The sequence below is a fragment of the Lucilia cuprina genome, chromosome 3, assembly GCF_022045245.1.
Source record: "Lucilia cuprina isolate Lc7/37 chromosome 3, ASM2204524v1, whole genome shotgun sequence".
Lineage (NCBI taxonomy): Eukaryota > Metazoa > Arthropoda > Insecta > Diptera > Calliphoridae > Lucilia > Lucilia cuprina.
The window spans coordinates 58,065,594-58,067,117 of NC_060951.1; the positions used below are offsets into that span (position 1 = coordinate 58,065,594).

At 24.4% G+C, this 1,524-nt stretch overlaps 1 protein-coding gene across 1 annotated transcript in view; it reads left to right on the forward strand.

Moving 5' to 3' along the window:
- Positions 1-266: 266 nt before the first annotated feature.
- LOC111678112 overlaps positions 267-1,524 on the forward strand; it is an 8,662-nt gene continuing 7,404 nt past the window's right edge. Inside the window, exon 1 of the mRNA XM_046947175.1 lies at positions 267-475. Within this exon, the coding sequence (XP_046803131.1) occupies positions 269-391 (123 nt within the window). The 5' untranslated portion in view covers positions 267-268 and the 3' untranslated portion in view covers positions 392-475. The remainder of the gene's footprint in view (positions 476-1,524) is intronic.

Here is a 1,524-nt window from a genome sequence, read left to right on the forward strand (position 1 = left end):
AGGGATTAAAGTTGTAAAGCCTTAAGTATATATTTAATAGTTGATAAGCTTTATTTGAGTTTTATATTATCACATTAATAATAGCACAATAATTTGGCAAAATATTTAAAAATTATAGTAAAATAAACTAATAAATTAAATAAATAACCAAATGATACTATATAGTTTTAATATCTAACTAAATACTTTGTTCGTTTACCTTAACCTCTTTAACTATAAATAATTTGAAACTTTTTAACCTTTTTTCCAACTGATTCTGATTACAGTTATGACGGACACTATCACTGAAAGTTGGTTGTATTATGTTTTTGTAGTCTTGATGTTAATACCTGTTTATATGCTGTTTAAACTTTTAAAGTTTTTCGGTTGGGAACTATTTGTAAACAATTAGCCAACAGCATTTAGTAACAAAAGCAGCAGCATCACATGTGTTATGCTAGCTGTTTGAAAAACATACTAAATTCAACGAAAAAAGGTAAGTTTAACAATAACTATTTTGCATATTTAGTGTTTTTATTTCTATGTTAAATTGTTTCTTTTTTGTTCCTTATTTTTTGTTTTTCTTGTTGTTGTTTTTTTCCACATAGAAGGTCATAAATTGTTATTTTTACGCACTGTTAAACTTCGAGCAATTTTTTTTACTTTTTCTGTAATATTTTTCAGATTCAGTTCTTTTAATAGTCGTACAATTTTATTACATTTTTAACAGCATATTTTTGTTTTACTTTTATTTTATTACAGTTTATGCTCTGCAAAATATTTCACAATGTTTTTATTTATATTTTGTGTAAATATTACATTTGAAATACCTTAAAAAAAATTATGCAAAATGCAAACTAGCAAAGAAAAAATGTTACAATTTTTTTGTTTTTTGGCAAACCAAATTATATTTATTTTTGTTATGTATGTAAACAAGCTTCAGAGGAATTTGTATACAACTCTTCAGTTAGATACTTGAAAATGTATTTTATGGAGGGCTATTTTATAGGAATAACAAAGACAATGATACACTCTTGTGGTAGTTACTTTTAATTTTCAATGTAATTATAGGTTTAGAATTTCATTATCTAACTTGAAGAGTAATAAAAAATTAATTAAATTCAAAACATCATTCATCATGGGAGCTAAGAGTAAAGTTTATTACTAGAAAATTTTAATGAACAATTTTATGGCTTTCAATGTATTAGTTGAAATCAGTTTTTGTAGAACTTAAATATCTTTAGATCAATCACTCTTACGTATATAATGACTTAAATGTGATTAAATTTATTTTATTAATTTTAATTTTTTAAAATAAAAAATATAACTGCTTTTGATATTGGAAAATACTTAGTACCCACACGACTTATGAACTTTTAATAAATAGTCCCCATAAAGTCAGTAGTAGTTCATAGTCTAGTTTATAGTCTAGTCTATTCTGTAGTCTAGTCTATTGTCTAGTCTATAGTCTAGTCTATAGTCTAGTCTATAGTCTAGTCTATAGTCTAGTCTATAGTCTAGTCTATAGTCTAGTCTATAGTCTAG